Source organism: Lissotriton vulgaris, chromosome 9, assembly GCF_964263255.1.
Source record: "Lissotriton vulgaris chromosome 9, aLisVul1.2, whole genome shotgun sequence".
In the NCBI taxonomy this organism is placed as follows: domain Eukaryota; kingdom Metazoa; phylum Chordata; class Amphibia; order Caudata; family Salamandridae; genus Lissotriton; species Lissotriton vulgaris.
In genome coordinates, this window is record NC_141697.1 from 141207618 (window position 1) to 141223288 (window position 15671).

At 41.7% G+C, this 15671-nt stretch overlaps 1 protein-coding gene across 2 annotated transcripts in view; it reads left to right on the forward strand.

The window, feature by feature from the left end:
• LOC147689741 (cytosolic phospholipase A2 delta-like) overlaps positions 1–15671 on the forward strand; it is a 129641-nt gene that overhangs the window by 90653 nt on the left and 23317 nt on the right. For both annotated transcript variants that reach the window (XM_086937221.1, XM_086937220.1), the window contains exons 16-18: positions 2356–2463; positions 7374–7568; positions 14448–14614. In XM_086937221.1, coding sequence (XP_086793347.1) covers positions 2356–2463; positions 7374–7568; positions 14448–14614 — 470 coding nt within the window. The remainder of the gene's footprint in view (positions 1–2355; positions 2464–7373; positions 7569–14447; positions 14615–15671) is intronic.

A 15671-nucleotide genomic window follows, 5' to 3' on the forward strand; every position in this document is an offset into this window, starting at 1 on the left:
AACCAAGAGAAGGGGCCCGGCCCGACCTCCTCCGGCCTCGGACGGCCGCAGACGGCACCGCCCTTGTCCCGGGTTTCTCCCGGTGCACGCCCGCACACGTTCCGCGCAGCGGGTTCCGCGTGGAGCTTTGTAGCGTGGGAGGCTGTGGGCAGGCTCAGCGCAGGTGACACCAATCCTGGGGCTCCTGGGAAACGGAGTCCTTCTGGAGCAGCAAAAGTCTGGCGGTAGTTTCTGGCGAAGCGGCACCCCAGTGGTGCTATGAGTTTATCAGCCTCACCTTGAAATACAGAACTGTCATAGAACTGGGGCTGCCGGCAATGAAAGGGTGCAGTCAAAGATAGCACCTTTTGAAGTTGTAATGTAATGATTTACATTCTGAGATTATAAAATGTCCCATACCTCCCACCGGAAACATATCTTCTAACTCTAGTTGGGCTTAGCTTTCATTTGCATTAGGTTCAACATTTACAAATATTTTTAAAAACTGTTACTACAATTATCACACAGAGTAAAAACACAGGGAGGTTTGACTGGGATGGAGCTGCACTCTGATTAAGCACTGCACCCACCCTGCTAAACATGTAGTAGAGCCACCAGACCCGGCATCTCTGCTGAACAAATAAAAATCCCTTTCTGCTTGGTGGGTATATCAAACTTTCCGAGACAAATTTTTTTAGGAAAGTGGAGACCATGGCGGGCGCTGACTTGGCTTGTGGTCCTCCAGGATAAAAATGACCCTGGACGTATTTACTGCCTCCTGAGGATTTTATTCCTGGAGCACATGTATATAACTTGTGCTTTTGCGACTCTATCCCCCATTCCCACCTGCAGAAGTCATTATTACCAGACGTATCACTACAATGGAACATGACATGACATCCTCCACTCTCCTCGTTGGCCTCTCTCATAAATCTTGAATGGTTGCCTGATTTTCTAGAAATGGAACAACCTATTGGATATCAGGAATGTCAATATCTCCATTGCGAAAATGTATCTTTTTTTCTAACAATAACTTCCAACAGGGGAAATGGATGCTTGTACAGTGACCAATTCTTGCTGTGTCTTACTTTATTTTCCTTATAAACTGTCTAACTTGGATTTGCCTTAATAAAAGCTCCCAAAAGACACTCAATTGATGGACGGAATGCTGAACAAATCAAAAAATTCACCCCCAGTCAAGAGATCTGGGTTAAATCCATCATTCTTTTGCTCACCATGACACCCTAGTTTAGACCTGGCCATAGGCAAATTATTCTTGACCCTGTGCCTTATGGGAACTGTCCTGCCCAAACTGCCAAGCCATGTCCTCCCTGGACCAGAAACAACCATCCTAGGACCGGTTTCAGGGTTTCACCCTTCTTCAGCCAGGATAGCTTGATTCCAGTGGCAGAGAGAGCCCAGGACCCACGTCTGGGCATACCTGGCGCACTTAGGGTGAGAAAGCAAAAGAAACACAATTGATGGACGGAATGCAGAACAAATCAAAACATTTACCCCAGTCAAGAGATCTGGGTTAAAGCCATCATTCATTTGCTCACCATGCCACCCCAATTCAGACCTGGCCATATGCAAATCAGTCTTGACCCTATGCCTCATGGGAACAGTCCAGTTCAAACTGCCAAGCCAAGTCCTCCCTTGACCGGAAACAACCATCCTATGACCGGTTTCAGGGTTTCACCCTTCTTCAGCCAGGATAGCTTGATTCCAGTGGCACAGAGAGCCCAGGACCTAAGTCTGGGCATACCTGGCGCACTTAGGGCGAGAAAGCAAAAGACACACAATTGATGGACGGAATGCAGAACAAATCAAAACATTCACTCCCAGTCAAGAGATATGGGTTAAATCCATCATTCTTTTATATAATAAAAGCTGCCAGCAGCATACACCTGTGAGCGAAACACCTGTCAGCTGTAGCTACATCATATTATACAGAAAGAGTGCAAAATGCCTAATTTAGCTGCAGTCCTCATGGGGCATATTTTTGGGGATAATTATGATTGTGTTTTGTCATGCCTTGATATATTCAAGTATTAGTTTTCCTGGCACGGTAACATGAAGTATATTTCTCTTTGCACAGTATATCCTCACTGCATGATTTCTACGCCTGCACAGTCCTTTAGGTGGGCTCGTTAGCCGTGTGGTTGTATTTTTCTTCTGTGCACACATTCCCATGGACCGTTGTTTTGATGAACAATACAATGGGCACTGTTTGGTTTAATTTGAAATCTCTTTCTTCATCACTGCATGAAATGTTGCAATGCCAGACTTTGGCGGGGTACTTCTGCAAAAGTCAATCTTTGTGCAAATTGCTAGTATAATTCATGTTTTGTTTTTTCTTTCTGTTTGCATTTGCAGGTTTATGGGGTAATATCTACTCAGTCAATCTGGTGGACACTTGGTATATTGCCACAAACTCGGATCATTTTTGGGATCAGTGGTTCAGAAACAGGGTAAAGGAAATTGGTAAGAATTACATTCTGTCTGCTGTCTTTTCTTCCCTTGATAATTATGAAAAGTATCAAATCAGGCAAAGAAAGCTGAGGAAATGGAATTGGTAAGAATTACATTCTGTCTGCTGTCTTCTCGTGGCTGGATAATTATCAAAAATATCAAACCAGGCTAACAAAGCTGAGAATAACTTCTTGTTGCAGAACAAAAAAAACTTGAAAAATCACATTTTTAAGTATCGAGTTTTGCAGACTGTAAAGGGAATCAATAACATAATGAGAACTCCTTTATTGCAATAGTGCTTGCAAAAACATAATAATCCATTACCACAAAATCCTGAACCAAAACAGTGTCTCTTCCTCAGTATTGATTATTGTGACGGAGATCACGTTTTACTAGAAATTCGGATAATGGCTGAGTGTGTTTGTACGGAGTCACAAACCATGACTTACTTAAGTCCGGTGGAGCAAGGCTTTGGACCTTAGAGAAATGAGTTTGTTCATATTTGAGGCATAAAATGAATATGATTTCCTGTTTACCTGTGTGTGACATGCAGATACAACATGCTTGGTCTACAATCGAAGCCACAATGACCTCCAAGGAGTTGCTATCACTGCTCACAGGTCAGTGAACAAAAGTGTATAATTTGCTGCTGTTGAGTATTTACCAAGTTTAAATCAAACTTCTGACTTTGAGATTTAGAAAGTATCCCTGGATGACTACTGGAAAGAAAACAAACTAAAGCAGTTGTAGCTTTCAAGCAATACTCTCTTGGTTGAAAATTACTCAAGTAAAAGTTCCACCAGGTGGACATTTTCCATATAGAAATCTGTAACAGCTGTCCAGCTGCACCTTTTCCTTATATATATTTATCCTTGGGGAAATGTTGCCATGTAGAAACTCAATTATCTGTGCTATGCTCCCATTGACTATGGGATTGTTCACTCTCCATTCCCACAGTGGAAACCCGCTTACTCCTGCCCTTGGCAGGAATGAATTTGTGAGTTTTCGGATGAGAGAATCTCTCTGCAAATACTGTAGAACACCTACAATCATACACGTTTGTAGGTGTTCACCTTCTCTTGCTGGCAAGGACCAAGAAATCCGCCTTTAACTGTACATTTGTGTCTGCCGTAATTGTACAGGCAGTATTTCTACATTCACAAACACCATTTTAAGGATCAGAGTCCAGCAATCCTGATCATCTGGATCAGAATTCAATGGGACTTCCTCATCAAATGGATTTTTACTCTCCTATTTAGGTGCGCTAAAAGCTTTCAGAATTCAGCATTCAACGAGTCCCTTTAGATGTGCGATATGGAGAACAAGTTATGGGATTATTGCCTTTCGTTACTTATCCGTATTCACAGCACATGAATGCTAGAATGTAGGGTATGATATACTGCGTCCATTATACCTCAAATATCCATTACATTCAGTTGTTTTTTCCGTAATTGACAAACTGCTTGAAATCAGTACATAAGCAAAAGAGGTCAATTTGTAGCAGGGCACATCTGCATGTTACTCTAATCAAATACTCACCTCTGCAGTGAGAAACAGAGGGGGCAAACTTCTCATCTTAGTGAGCCAGCCTGGAAGGTCACTCTATTACACCTTGTGCAAAAAGGAAATCAGCCCTAAGCCCTAGTTTTCAACAGTAAGGCAGAAGGTTCGAGATTACACACTTAATTGTGTTCATTAGGCACAAAATGCAATTGAAACCAAATATACAAGTATATCATGGTTACTTTTCATTTGCTCTTCTTTTTCAAGATGTGATACATTGAACTGCAAACACGGTTCACCTCTTTTTTCATGCATTTTTCTAGTCTTCTATTCTGGGCCCGATTCTGATGCGGGTTGGAAAGCATTCCCACCCAGGGCCTGATTCTGATGCGGTTAGGAAGGCCTCCTAATGGCATTTGCTCCTTCCAAATAGGATCGGGAGCGACCCAGTGCCCAATTATGATGCGGTTAGGAACATGTGCTCCCATTGAAGTCAATTGGAGTCCAACAAAATCGTACCTGGAAGCATCCGGATGCATCGTACTTGGTCGGTTGGACTCTCCTGATCCGAGTGGGTCGGAAACCATTTCAAACCCGATTCGGTCAGGAAGCATTTCCAACCCGCATCAGAATCAGCCGCTTAGTGTAAGGATTTCCGTTGATATTTAATATCAGTGGGACGGTATCTGAAGTTAACTGGTCCTAGTTCAAGAGTGAGTTCTGATCATGAAACAGACAAAGGCAGCAGTTACAGGCAAACACAAGGAGATGATGACCGAAGTGCTGAAACTTTTCAGACACTCACCCCCAGTCAGAGATCTGGGTTGAATCCTTCATCATTCTTTAGTTCACTTTTGCCACCCCAGTTAAGACACAGGCATATGCAAATCAGTCTTGACCCTGTGCCTCATGGGAACAGTCCAGCCCGACCTGCCAAGCCAGGTCTTCCCTGAACCGGAAACAAGCATCCTGGGACTGATTTCGGGTAACAAACCCTCATCAGCCAGTCTAGCTTGAATACAGTGGCAAAATGAGCAAGGGACCCACCACGTCTAGGCATACCCTTCCAACTCTGGGCGAACAAAGCAAACACAAGAGAGTGTGCAATAACTGTTGCCAATCATGATTGAATTAATTCACACTGCAAGGACTATGCAGCTGACTTACCTCTAAGTTACCTTAGCTTTGCCAAATAGTCATCTAAAAACTAACTCTCTGATTAGCAACGTCAAAATTGCATTATTCAATTCTGGATAAAAATGTTACTATTATCCAAGTCACATTATGATATGTGCTCAATGTAAACAGACATACAATTTATGGGGAAAAAACACAGTGGAATGAAAAGAAATTAAGATAGGCTACTAAAAGAATTTTGTGATAGACAGCACGAGTACCAGTTTAGTTGTTTAGTTGTGATAATGTAAGCACTATCATGTAATATGCAGGGCAAACCCTAGCAAGATGAACAAGTCTCTCAACCTGACAAATGTGTTAGATAAGTAAATTCAAATTGGGTTAACATAGTTTCTAGTATTAGTATCTAGAGACAAATTATCTTTCAAATGTCCTCTTCTTCTTTTTATTGATATATTCCAAAGGTATGCTCAGCCACAGAATTCAAATGACCATTCACCAACACTTTGAATAGGAGAGGATTTGCCATCTTAATAGGAAGGCGGTGGCGTACCAACAGCCCTGCAGCCCCCGTGGTGTGGCGGGTTGGGGGGCTGAGCTCCTGAAGGCCCCCTCAGGCACTGGTCAGGGGTAGCGGCTGAGAACTCCTGACTGGGTCCGGATCTTGGGGGGGCCCCACATACACTTTGCACGGCCCCTCAAGTTTTGTTACTCCACTGTAGGAAGGGCTTATATACAAGAGGGACACTTACAAATTAGAATAGAATCCCTTTTGGTGAAGAGCACAGTTTTCAATATTGTTTTGAGGCGAGGTTGGAAAAGTATTTAGAGAGGTATGTCATTGATGCATACTAAAATTTGGCTAGGAATGTTTGAAAGAATCGACATTTTTTCTGATACCAGGGCCGGACTGGCTATAGCGGGCACCAGGCATTCCCCCGGTGCGCCGCATGGTGGGGGCTGGTTTTGGGCCCCTGGGGGCCGTTTTTGTTACAGGGCCGTTTTTGCAGCACAAAATCGACTGAAAACCGGCCCCGGCACAGAGCTCGATGCACTTCCAACCGCCCCCGGTGGGGAGGAGGGCCGGGCCGAGCACTTTGCCAGGGCCAGTTTTGGTCCCCAGTCCGGCCCTGTCTGATACCTATTCTTAGTGAATGTAAATAATGTTTTGTCTTCCTTCTTTGGATCCCATTGCCATCCTGGAATCAGATGTGGGTTACAAATGAATAGAAAATAAATGGCAGATAGATCCCATAAAATATGGTCTAAAAAGAATACAATCACTGCAGCACCATCTGGTGGGTTTGCCTTAAAGAAAGTAAGAGGCTGAACTTGGCACTATCCAAAGCCCCAAAAAACCTCCAAATGATCTTGAAGAGACAGTAAACTTTATGGTCACCAAGCAATGCATGCATCTTGAACAAGAACAGAGAATGAGTGCAGTGTACGATGTATCTATCTCACATCGCTCATAAGGGAATGCTGGACCCTTCGCCAAATGCACAGCATATTGTAATCCTGCTGTTAAGCCAGGGAGAAAGGAGGTTTTCTGCACTGGTGAGAGTAGGTTGCTTAATGTTAAATAAAACTGAACAGAAGAAATACAGCAATATCTGCTTAATGACTCTTTGGTGCCACAGAAGATCAGATTTTTTTTATTCGATTGCCCAATGTGCAGTTCCATAAGAATGAGCACTATTAATTAATCAATCAGGGATTTGTTAAGTGCGCTACTCACCTGTGAGGGTTGCAAGGTGCTGGGGGTACGAGTGGATGAACAAATCTTTTTTCTCCTAAGTGACTTTCCAGAGAAGCTACAAAAAGTACTTAAATATTTCTGAGGAAAAGCTGGAACCAGAGTGCAAAATTGGCACAGTCACAGAATCATATTGGCCCTGCTCTGGTCCACTGAAGCAAACTATCTAGGCCAATACCTTGATATACGTTGAGGAACAGTGCGGGCCTTTGCGCTCATAAGAAGAAAGAGCCTTTTTGCCCTTGTTCAGCGTGATTTTCATAATTATAAGGGGTTGAACAAATTTGTGCATAGTGTTTTATGTATTCTGTTGTCAAAAATGTATTTTTGTTGTGTGAAAGTGTGCCCTGCTTTGTATGTGGGTCGAAAACAATGTTAATAAAATTCTAATATAAAACGTATTTGGAACATATCTCCATATAGAGCAAACATGCTGGAGAATTCAATCAACTATGCCTTCCATATCAGCAAACACCACTTACCACATACTCCCTCTTCAATAATATTTTCCATTGTGTTGTTGCAGACAAGGAAACAGTCGAAACCAAAAGAAAAACCCCACGTCTGAAGACCCATATGCACACTCCACCTGGGATGCTGTCCAACACCCTAAAGGATATTTTGACCAATCGCTTCATAGATGGAGAACAGCACAACTTCTTGAGAGGTTTCCAAATGCACAGGGACTACAGTGACCACAGCCAATTCTCCACGTGGAAAGGTAGTGTAGCATCTGGCTGTCTATCTTAAGGATTGTGTTAATATTTTCCGTGGCGTTTTAGTCTTCAATTTGCAGAAAAATGTTGACAAGATTAAAGTGGCAGGTAGATCAAATTAACATGGTGGAAATATCGGCATTGAATCCAGTATCAACTACCACTACACTGTAAAGGTAAGTAGATCTGGAGTTAAGATTAGGAAATCTGTACTTCCCTATTTATACATATTTTAACAATATGGTGGTAGTTGATGTTGTGGATGAGATATTGTTGCACATCACTTTCTCACCCCAGTGACCACTAATTTCTAATTTTCTTTATTTGTGTCTTTGTTCTATAATACCACCTCCTGCCAAATGTTTTCTTTCAAATCTTTCCCTTTGTTTTCTTGTGACTATTTTATAGTCTAATTGTGCTTCTTCTAAGCCGAGCCACGGTAGAAAGTAAAAACATAGTACCGCAACCCATTGTGTTTTGAAGCCATTTTCACCATGCCAGGGGTATATATATATATATATATATATATATATATATATATATATATATATATATATATATATATATATATATATATATATATATATATATATATATATATAATACATTACCCAGTGGCAGTTGCCTCTGGGTAGTTCTAGTTAAGTCAGCTGTTCAATACGAAAAGCAGTATTTATGTTGCTAATAACTTTGGCTCAGTTTGAGGAATATCCACGAAACGTTTCAAAAACGTGCTACTTTTCGATTAGTTTGTGCATGGAAAGTTGCGAGGTGGTCCATCAAGCTGGGGTCGAAAATAAAGAGGGGTCTTAAAGCGAAAAAACCCCATTTATTTTCCACAGACTTCTTCAGACTAGGCTACAGCAAAAATGGCTGAATGGAATTACACAAAATTTGGCAGGTAGCTAGATCGTGATACGCAAATTGTGCTTTTTGTTATTTGTAGTAAATTAATTCAGAAGTTTTTGATAAATTAAAGTTGAAATACATTTAGCTATCTGGACAGCTGGGTTGGTGAGAGGCTCGAGAGACTCTCACTGGAGCTCTAATTTAAAAATGGAGAGTTCTGATTGTTCAGGGAGCTTTTTCTCCCTTGGGTCAATTCCTTCCTGCGGAAGTCAGACTCCTGCTGGAGCGAAAGCTCTGATTGACTGACATAAGTAAACTTTTGCCATTATATTATAGGACTCAGGGACTATCAGGTACATTCATCATTGGCGCCGTTTGCGATTCCTTAATTGCGAAAATTAAGGAATCGCAATTAAGGAATCGCAAACGGCAATGCATCAAAAAATCGCAAATTTTTTAGCATTTCCTTATTTTTCCTTAATTGCGATTCACATTTTGCGAATCGCAATTAAGGAAAACCTTCCCATTGATTCCTATGGGCTAAAAGGCCCGTAGGAATCAATGGGAAGGCATTAACATTTTGTGATTTTCATTTTGTGAATCGCAATTTGTTAATGCATTTCAAGGGTGCTGAGGGGGGTCCAATGACCGAATCGGTAATACAGAATGTCTTTACATTCAGGCCCATAGGAATGAATTGGTAGGTATTCGTTATTACCGAATCTCAATTACCGATTTGGTAATAACGAATATTAAGAATTCGGTCTTTTTTACTGAATTCTTACCTACATCTGAAATACCGATTCCTAAATACCGAATCGGTAAAATTCTGTATTTAGGGATCAGTATTTCTGAGTTGTGAAAAAAAAAATAATGGGACCTGGAAGGGAAACTTTGACCCCCTATGCCCCATGCGGGGACCCAGAGGGACCCCCATGGGGCCAAGCCCCAAATCAATCAGCAAAAATTGCCACGATCCTGCAGGATTCCTGCGGGAGTGGAAAGAAATAGCGTCCGGGGTTGCATTTATTAATTCGAAGATCCTGCCTGAAATCATGAAAAAAGCCATTTATGGCCTCAGGGAGCCCACACCCAGGTCCAGAGTTCGGATACTAGGGTGTGCATCCCACTTTTCCTTGATTTTGTCGCAGGGGGTTGGGCTCCAGGGGCAATTAATGGCTTGGGGAGTAGGCTGAACGGCTGTATCTATAAACATTGCTCTATAAATGGATAGAGCATTAGAGCTATAACAGTAAGTGCAAAATAGCTCAGAATAACATACAGAATCATTACTGCTATCATACTTACAACCCCCATAGGTAAAGCAAGCTTGTGTTATGTGCAAAATTGACCCTATACCATACACCTCATGGGTAGCCGAGTTCTTATTGACTATGAACCACAGATGAAAGGGTAACCTGTCCTGCCCACGGTGTTCAATCTGTATACAACTGCACAGGGAAAACCAAGTTCCTTCAGATACTGAAGCACTGTTACATAAATAATGCCTTACTACGGACAGTCTTCCCCTGACAGTCACTGAACCTACATTGAAAAATTAAGTAGAAATATAAGTAGAAAAGTGGTTACTGTTGACATTGTTTACTCTGTAGAGAGAGCTTACCCTTTAACACACTGTTTGCAGACAGTGAAACGCATATGAGAAATACATTACAGAGTATTAAAAAGTGTCTACTAAGAACAGTGTATATTCTATGCAAAACTTGTCAAAAGCGCAACAATTCACGAAAAATAACCAAAGTCTGAAGGTGAAAGTCTGCAGCCTGCATACTGGGATGAAACCTTTTTCTGAAGCAAAACAAGAACATGTACATAAGCTATTACCTGGTGCACACAGTCTTCTATTTTAAGTAGCAATTGTCATGCTGAGATGATTCTGTCTAATAACTCAAGGCTGCTTACAATACTTAGTATGTAGTACATAGAATATTTGCCCTGCTGGAAACTTTTTCAGCTGTACCCAAAAACTTGAGTGGAACATTATGAATACAAATTGTCAAAATAAGTATAACCAGTACATTTATGTGTTGTTTTTGGTCAAAATGTTGTCGCTGACTTAGTCAGCTAACTACAACGTTACTTTAACCTTTGATTTTTTTCAGTGAATAAATATATATATCACTTGTTCAGAGAAGGGGAGCATTCAATTAAACAAAATGTATACATTTAGGTCCATGAATTTGGTCCACCCCTCATGGAAAAAAACAATAATATTGTGTTACGCAGCATTATGCTGCTTCTTCAGGACTCAGTTCAAGTCCATTTCCACGTAGTTAGTTACACTATTATTCATAAACATATCACAAAACACACAGCTAGCTCTCCATGACAACATTGAAACCAAGGCCTGCAAAGATCCTGTCCCGTGGTACCATCCAATCTTAAATGACTAGAAAAAGAAGGCTTTTGATTGTAAGTTGACTCTCTCTTCACTGAGTTCACCAACTTAGATCTTGAATTGAATGGTAAATACATGAGACATTAATATGAGTCAAATTTAAGATGACTACACGTGTTGGCGGAGGCTCAAACACTCAGGGAGGAACTTGCTTTGCCGTTCTCATTGTGGTGCCTTTTTCAAAGGCGCCGCGGGAACACAAGGGACCGCTTGCCAGACAACGAGGAAGCGCGTAATCTGGTGGGCAGCCAGCAGTCGAGTTTGGTGGTGCGGGCAGTGGTGTGCCGCCCCTCTCCCGTACCGCCAAACTCATAATCAGGCCCTTTATCCTTTTTATGTAATAATTGTGACAAAATATATATTTGTGTTTGAATGTGTTAAGGTGTTTTATTTCTTTGTGTAATAAAAGATGTAATAAATACTATGTGGATTTGTATAAAAAATGTGTTAGGGTTTTTTCATGTGGGATGGACCTAAATGTGTGAGTATTTTTTAATTGAATGCTTCCCTTTTCTTAACAAGTAGTTTTTGAGAAGGTCAAAATAGTTATTCACCTTAAAGAGTTTGAACAGCGCAGGGCCAATACATCAAAAAGACCTTTTGCTTGTAACTAAATAACTATGAGACAATGGCGGTCGCCTCAGTTCCGTTTTAGTTAGTACCTTTATGAAATGTTTCTTGGGAGTCCGCATGGTCGGCTTCCAAGACCACAATCAATTGAGTGTCATCAGCGTAATTAACCACACTTATATTGTGGGCTTTGATGATACCCAAAAGTAGCCGCATGTATACATTAAATAAGATGGGACTAATTGAGGACCCCTGAGGGACCCCGTGCTCATTGATGGTAAAGTCTGATTGAAGAGGAGGCAAAGCAACAGCCTGGCGTCTACCTGCCAGATAAGACTGAAACCATCGCAAGGCCATATTTGACACCCCCACTTCTTCCAGTCTTGTCAGTAAGGTGGCATGGTTTACCGTATCGAATGCGGTGTGCAGGTCCAACAACATCAGTGTTACAGATTGTCCCCTGTTTGCACACATCCGAAGATTGTCCAACACGCTAACCAGTGCTGTCTCAGTCCCATGACCTGGACGAAAACCAAATTGATCTTCCCCCAGCTTATTATTACCTTCCAAAAAGCCGGAGAGTGCTTGGCTCACCAGGCGCTCCACTATCTTTACTGGATATGGTAAAAGGGAGATTGGTCTATGATTCCCAAGACAGTTAGGGTCCAGTGAGGGTTTTTTGAGGAGAGGTGATACTATCGCCGCCTTCCAACAAGATGGAACCACTCTACTGCTGAGAGATTGATTACACAGCTGGTGAAGCAATGGAAGGATCTCAGAACCCTGCTCTTTCCAATGTTTTTGGGGGATTGGATCCAACGGTGAGCCAGAAGAGACCCCCATTGCCACCCTAACAAACTCTTCCTCCATAGGCAAATCCCAGTGGTCAAGGGTAATCTTTTGCCTCCATGGCTCCAACCTAATATCCCTAACTCTAGTTAAGTTAGATGGTCCTATTTCTTCCCTTTCACTAGTGCCTAATGGGGTATCTGGTTTCAGACCTTCAATGATCCTATTGATATTTTCCTAAAAGAAGGCTGCCAGGCCATTACATAGCTCTTGTGACAGAGTAATCTTATTACTTGTGCAATCAGGGATGGCCATATCTCTCAGTATATTAAAAACGCATTTAGCACTATTTGGTGATTTTAAGATAAGATCTGCAAAATATGCCACCTTGGTGGTCACTATCTATTTTTTGTACTTAGCTAGGCATTCCTTCCAGGTAGCTTTATCATTATTAGCATAATGCATTCTCCACTGTCTTTCAGCCCGTTTGCATTGCAGCTTATTAGTCCTCAGTTCCTCAGACATAGGCTGACCCTACTCATGACTAGGGCTACATGATACTTGATTAAGGATCTCTGGTAACTATTTTGCTACCTCTTTGGGCTTGTTGCACTTGAGTGTCCTCGTCTGTTCTCCTGTGCAGGTGGGTGCACCGGTGTGAATTGCATTGTGTTTGTCACCATCTGGGCTTAACTCTTTCTTTAGCTTGGTGTATCTTGGGTTTTTTCTGGGGGTTGTCATTTCTCCTGTGACCACATGGGGATTTTTCATGGAGCAGGGTCTTTCCATTATATGGAATTTGGCACTGTATTCCTTTCTTGTCGGTAACATTTGTCCTTGCTTCTAGCTTTTCCCTTTCGATTGCCTTTGGTGTCTAGCTCAGTGTGCACTTGACCTACCATTTTGGACGTGATGCAATTTCTGTTTGTGCCTTTTGTTTTTTTTCTCTCCAGTGTGGTTGCAATTCGATTTGTTTTAGGGACTTTAACTCATGTCACGGGCTGTCTCTATCCATCTCCTTTTGTGTTCTTGTGTTCTTTCCCCATATCATATCCCATATTCCACCCAAGTACTCTCATTTTTTTGACTTGCCTCTGGTCAGTTCTGGCCTTGGTCCCTGACAGGCATCTAACGTTGGCTTCCCCTTCTCTTGCAGGGGTCTGTCTTGTATGTACCCCCTCATTTTGGGGCCTGCACCACTAGGACCACGGCTTGTACATTCAGTCTTTTGGGATTCTTCCACTTGGGGCATAATTGGCTTTCTGGGTTTTTCCATCATAATTTTGTATCTGTGTATTGCCCCTTCTGGCTAGTTGGCCTAATGGATGATCTTTCCAAATCATGGGCCTGTTCAGCTGCTTTAGTAGTCCTCTCCGGATGATTTTGGTTAGAGGTGATGCTTCATGACAATAAATTAATGGGAGTGGGAGCATAGACTTTTCATTTGAAGTAGGCAGCAGGGCTGATGTTTCCAGTTTGTGATCTCATGCCTCAAGATGCAAGGACTGCGACCAGGAATTGGATTAATGAGATTACTGGTAAAAGAAACGAAGCAATGCAACAATTCTATGAAAAGCACATTGGGGCATATTGTCAAGGGGGTTTATCTCTGCTTTTTTGGCTTTAAAAGCCAAGAAAACGGAGATAAAATTATCTCCCTATTACCTAGCTGTCGCTAACACCAGTTAGCGACAGCTAGTAGGAGATAGTGACCATCTTGGGCCCCACTTTGCATGTCAGTGATATTTATCACTAATGACATGTAAAGTGGGCGTGCCAAGATGTTAGCGGCTGGAAACAGTCGCTAACATCACTATCTCCTATTACCAACTTTTGGAGATATTCGCGCTAAGCGCGAATATCTCCAAAAGCTAACACCTGCCCTGAGCAGTTCTTAGCCATGTTATCCAATGTGAGGTGGATAACATTGCTAAGAGCATTAGCTCGGTAATGCATGAATATCACTTACTTTTCAGCGATATTCATGCATTGCGGCCGATTTTTATCGCATTTGCGATAAACCTTGGTAATACCAAGGTTTATTTGCGCTAAAAATCGCCGCAGCTCAGCGGTAATTTTTTGTCTCTAACCAAGCAATAGCGATAATTATCGCTATTGCTTGGTAATATGCCCCCTAATTTTTTAATCAGATCCTGTTGTAATAAAATATAAATATTTTTCTGTAAAGCTCTCTACTGCTTCTCAGAGTCAGGTCTGGGTTTGTCAAGCACCTTCATTAAAGATGTTTGCCTTTCAGATTGTCCCTTAGACTCTCAACCTAATCAACTGACGCCATCAGCAGAACGACTGTGCCTTGTGGATGCGGCTTATTTCATCAATGCCAGTTACCCATCCTTGTTGAAAGCAGTGAGAAAAGTCGACGTCATCCTGTCGTTTGACTACTCCTTGAACACGCCTTTGCAGGTAGGAGAGGGATATTCATGCTCTTCTTTTTTTGGCATCTTGGTCCCATTCAGGATGATTGAATTTTGAAAATTGATTTAGGGATAATATGCCCTACATTTGGGCACATGTGGGTGAATTTATCTCGTATGTCTTTAGGATGAGTGTACCATGATGAATTATCTTCTATCTGAGTTTTTTACAGGACACAACTTGATATATATGTTTGAATGCCCTTCTGACATGGACTGGCAAATCTTTCAATAATTACGTATTGAGATTCTAATATAGGTGGATTTAAGGGAATTTTGTGCCATGAACCAGGTGGAAGAGGGGGTGAATGCCCATAAGGTGCGTGATTTTGGGATTGTATGTGTCCAATCTTAATGTATTTTAATGTGGCTTTTACTGCTATGGTTTTTACCATATCTAATTGCTGTAAATGACGGGTTTTACTACAAGATAATATTATTAATTTTTTTTAGCATTGGAAGGATGAATGGCTGAGTTGGAACTGCCAAGATTTAAACTTGTAAACTTCAGGTCACATGCGTGAGTTAGCACCAAACACTTAACTCAGTGAGTGGCTCATTCACAAAGCTTTTTCCATTAGTTGGTATCCTTTACTGCTGAAAACTCATAGGTCAGTCTAAAGCAAGACACAACTGCTCACAGAAAATGCTTTAGAAATTTAGCCTAGGGGATATATCTTTGTTGAAAACAATAAAGAGAAAAAAATTAAAATTAGGCCTTGGGTCTTAATGCCAACTATACCGTGGACCTGGGGAACCGGGTTCGTGTCTCGGTAATGTCGCTAAACCTCCTGTGATTCGGGGCAAATCACTTAATCTACCCGTGCCTAACAAAATGAATGTGTCCTCATGCAACGTAAATGGTGCTATGTAAAGCGCTCTGATACCCGGTTCGGGTCAAGTTCGCGCTATATAAAGCTCTGCAAAAACAAAAAATAAATGAATAAATGAATAAATTATATTGTGCTCTGCTGGAGCGCAAAACATTCCAGGTCACAACACCAGTTTACTGGGATGTGGACGTGATGGCGCCTATTCCCAAACTG